Below are 3,681 nucleotides of genomic sequence, written 5' to 3'. Positions count from 1 at the left end.
ATGGTATCCAACGAGCTCTGCGGTTGTGGAGGGGCTCACAGGTGTAAGGCTTTACACGTGTGCGCTGTGGCGGTTGGGGTCTTTGGAGGCGTTAAACAGTTTTTGGTAAAGTGCATAGGGTGACCCATCTAAGGTATGGAGCCCTCTAGTGTATCCCGGTTAATAGTGGATTAATGGGGAAGTGGTAACAAGGAGGTATCAGTGGTGAAGTGTGTTTGTCCCCAAGCCGGTGTTGCGCGGCTGGGGACCGTTGGAGTATTGACGCTGATACATAGTTTAATTGGAATTTTTGGTGCCTCCCAAGACCAACAACCTTTTCATGTGGTACTGGATTATTTATGGTTTCTGTGGTAAGAAAATGTTATTTGGTTATTTGTTAATAAAATGGCCTAATAGGCCAAACCTTTTCTCCAGCCTGGTGTCACTAGCATTTGTTCATAGTCAAAAAAATGGGTAGTGTGGGTTATGTTTAATACTGTGTGTACACCTCTGTAATAACAAAGAAAATGGCCTCTGCTCCCACCTATTACTGGCCTTCATAGCAAAGAACACATGGAAGGCCAACGCACATGAAACAAACAAAAGTAAAATTCCCAGTTCAATTTGCTAGGCAGTTTGCTCACCAACTAGATTAACCTGTCTAACAGTTTGCGTCAAAACAGGGGTTTAGTTTGCACACATTTGCAAACGCATGTGAAAGCTGCAGGGCCACTTCACGGCTCCCTGTATACCTGCAGTCCTTACTCTAATGAATTTATAAGAGTCTTCACAGTGGAAGCACATGCAAGCTAATGGATAGATAGGGGGCAGGTGAGCCTGGAGGTGGCCCATCCCTCCTAAAGAGTAAGGACTGCAGGTATACAGGGAGCCGTGAAGTGGCCCTGCAGCTTTCACATGCGTTTGCAAATGTGTGCTAACTAAACCCCTGTTTTGACGCAAACTGTTAGACAGGTTAATCTGGTTGGTAAGCAAACTGGCTAGCAAATTGAACTAGGAATTTTACTTTTGTTTGTTTCATGTGCGTTGGCCTTCCATGTGTTCTTTGCTATGAAGGCCAGTAATAGGTGGGGGCAGAGGCCATTTTCTTTGTTGTTAATGTGTACTGGTGAGTGGACATACTGGATGCCTTTGCTGTAATACCATCAGCTGGGCATCCATTATGCCCCCAATTACCTTTAGGAGGGATGGGCCACCCCCAGGCTCACCTGCCCCCTATCTATCCATTATCTTGCATGTGCTTCCACTGCGAAGACTCTTATAAATTCATTAGAGTAAGGACTGCAGGTATACAGGGAGCCGTGAAGTGGCCGTGCAGCTTTCACAGTTTTGACGCAAACTGTTAGACAGGTTAATCTGGTTGGTAAGCAAACTGGCTAGCAAATTGAACTGGTAATTTTACTTTTGTTTGTTTCACCTCTGTAATACCCTAATCAAGTACAAGCCACATCCCAGCTTCACCCTGTGTAGGAGGAAGTGACCCCTCCCAACTGCATTCTTCCCCTGGTGTCAGCGATGGCGTCTGCAGACCTGAGAGCTGAGCTAGAATGTTCCATCTGTCTGAACATTTATACAGATCCTGTAAACCTGACATGTGGACACTGCTTCTGCCGAGACTGTGTTGATCGTGTGCTGGATACACAGGAGGGGTCTGGAGGATATTCCTGTCCTGAATGCCGAGAGAAGTTTAAGAAGCGTCCTGCACTGCAAAGGAACATGAAACTACATAACATAGTGGAGAATTTCCTGTCTGCTCAGCCTGATCAGGAGGAGTCCGGGGTCTTCTGTACTTACTGTGTGGACTTTCCGGTACCTGCGGTTAGATCCTGTCTACACTGTGAGGTTTCACTGTGTGATAAACACCTGGAAGTCCACAAAAAGTCCCCAGAACACATCTTATGTGACCCCACCTTTTTCCTGGAGAGCAGAAAATGCTCCGTCCATAAGAAGATCCTGGAGTATTACTGCACTGAGGATGATACCTGTATCTGTGTGTCCTGCACTTTGGCTGGAGAACATCGAGGACACCAGGTGGAGAAGTTGGATGAGGCTTCTCGGAAGAAGAAGGAGACACTGAGGAATGTTTTGCAGAAACTTCTGACAAAGAGAGAGGAGACGGAGGAAAGAGTCCAGAGTCTGCAGGAGTACAGGAGCAAAGTAGAAGAAAAAGCAGCTGGTGACACCGAGAGAGTCACTGTCCTGTTTAGAGATATCAGGAGACGTCTGGAAGACCTGGAGAAGAGAGTCCTGAGGAAGATCTCCAGGCAGGGAGAGTGGGTCTCTCTATCCATCTGGGATCTGGAAATAAAGAAGGAGGAGCTGTCCAGGAAGATGCGTCACATTGAGGAGCTGTGTAACATGACGGATCCACTGACTGTCTTACAGGAATCAGACACAGGTGACTTGTGTGATACTGAGGATGGATGTAACGAGGATAGAGAGAGACATGAGAAATTCCTCCAGGATGGAGCTTATCTGGATGTGGCTGACATCTTACGCACAGGCTTTTCTGATATAATAACAGATGTAAATGTAAACTTCTATACACAGGAAGCTGCAGACATATTACTGGATGTAAACACAGCCCATAATTCTCTACATATATCAGATGACAGGAAAACTGTATCCTGGTCAGGTATACACCAGGGTCGTCCAGCAACACCAGAGAGATTTCAGGATGATCCTCAGGTGTTGAGCAGTCAGAGCTTCTCCTCTGGACAACATTATTGGGAAGTGGATTTCGGCAAGTCAGAGAGATGGATAGTTGGGATGTGTTACCCCAGTATAGACCGGAAAGGAGGGCTGTCAAGTATTGGAGATGATAGAAATTCCTGGGGTTTGTACAGAAATGGTAATCAATATTTGGTAATACATGATAGTGACGAGGTCCCCTTATCTGCCAATTTCCCCAATAACAGAGTCAGGATATATCTGGATTATGAGGGCAGAGAGATTTCCTTTTATGATCTGTGTGACCCGATCCGACACCTCCACACCTTCAAGAACTTCTTCTTTGAGCCCCTCCATGCTGGGTTATGTGTATGGGAAGATTGTATAAAGATCTGTGGGGGTAATCGGAAGATGTGAGGACTCCGCCCAGAGACTGCTGACATCACAGTGAAATGGGAATGAAGTGAAAAGATAAATTGGGGACACTTAAAAGCAGTATTATTCCCAAAAGCAAACATTGATTATTTTGCAGCTCACCAGTTCTTAGATGAATTTGTTTTTTTTTTTTGTTTTTATAGGCTTCCTTTTTTTCTATTTTTATCTGGTGATCTGGCTAGTAAGTCTGTTGCTTTTCAAAAGAACAAGCTCTTTTGAGACAAACCATTTACCACTGACAGGGGTGCTTACACAACTGTTTGCTGTAACTAATTATAAAGTGTGAGCTGGAGTTTAGCTTCAATTTGTTAGTCAGTGATATCACTGTGGGGGTGCGGGGGGGGGGGGGTGCAGACCGAACCCGGGTGACACCCACCAGAGGGGTGACACCATCAAGTAGGTGGGATGTGATATCTGACCGCAATGATGTCACCCCACAGGGGTGTTGGAGGAGGGAAAGACCATCTCCACTACCCCCATGACCCCATCCCGCCTCTTGCTTGGAACTCCCCCACCCGTCGGTCCCCGCACTCAGCTCTGGACACATGCAGAGGGTAGCACTGGTCAGCTTTTTAAATC

The 3,681-nt window shown here is 46.2% G+C and overlaps 1 protein-coding gene across 1 annotated transcript; it reads left to right on the top strand.

Moving 5' to 3' along the window:
- Window positions 1-1,512: 1,512 nt before the first annotated feature.
- LOC309552158 (E3 ubiquitin-protein ligase TRIM62-like) lies at window positions 1,513-3,139 on the top strand (the record flags this gene model as incomplete). Its single annotated transcript, XM_082252971.1, has 1 exon — window positions 1,513-3,139. One exon carries the CDS (start codon window positions 1,513-1,515, stop codon window positions 3,082-3,084), a length of 1,572 nt encoding a protein of 523 aa, XP_082109097.1. The 3' UTR covers window positions 3,085-3,139.
- Between the last annotated feature and the right edge of the window lie 542 nt (window positions 3,140-3,681).

The sequence above is a fragment of the Pelophylax lessonae genome (assembly GCF_965119305.1).
Source record: "Pelophylax lessonae genome assembly, chromosome: 4".
NCBI lineage: Eukaryota > Metazoa > Chordata > Amphibia > Anura > Ranidae > Pelophylax > Pelophylax lessonae.
This window is presented reverse-complemented; position numbering and strand designations above follow the sequence as displayed.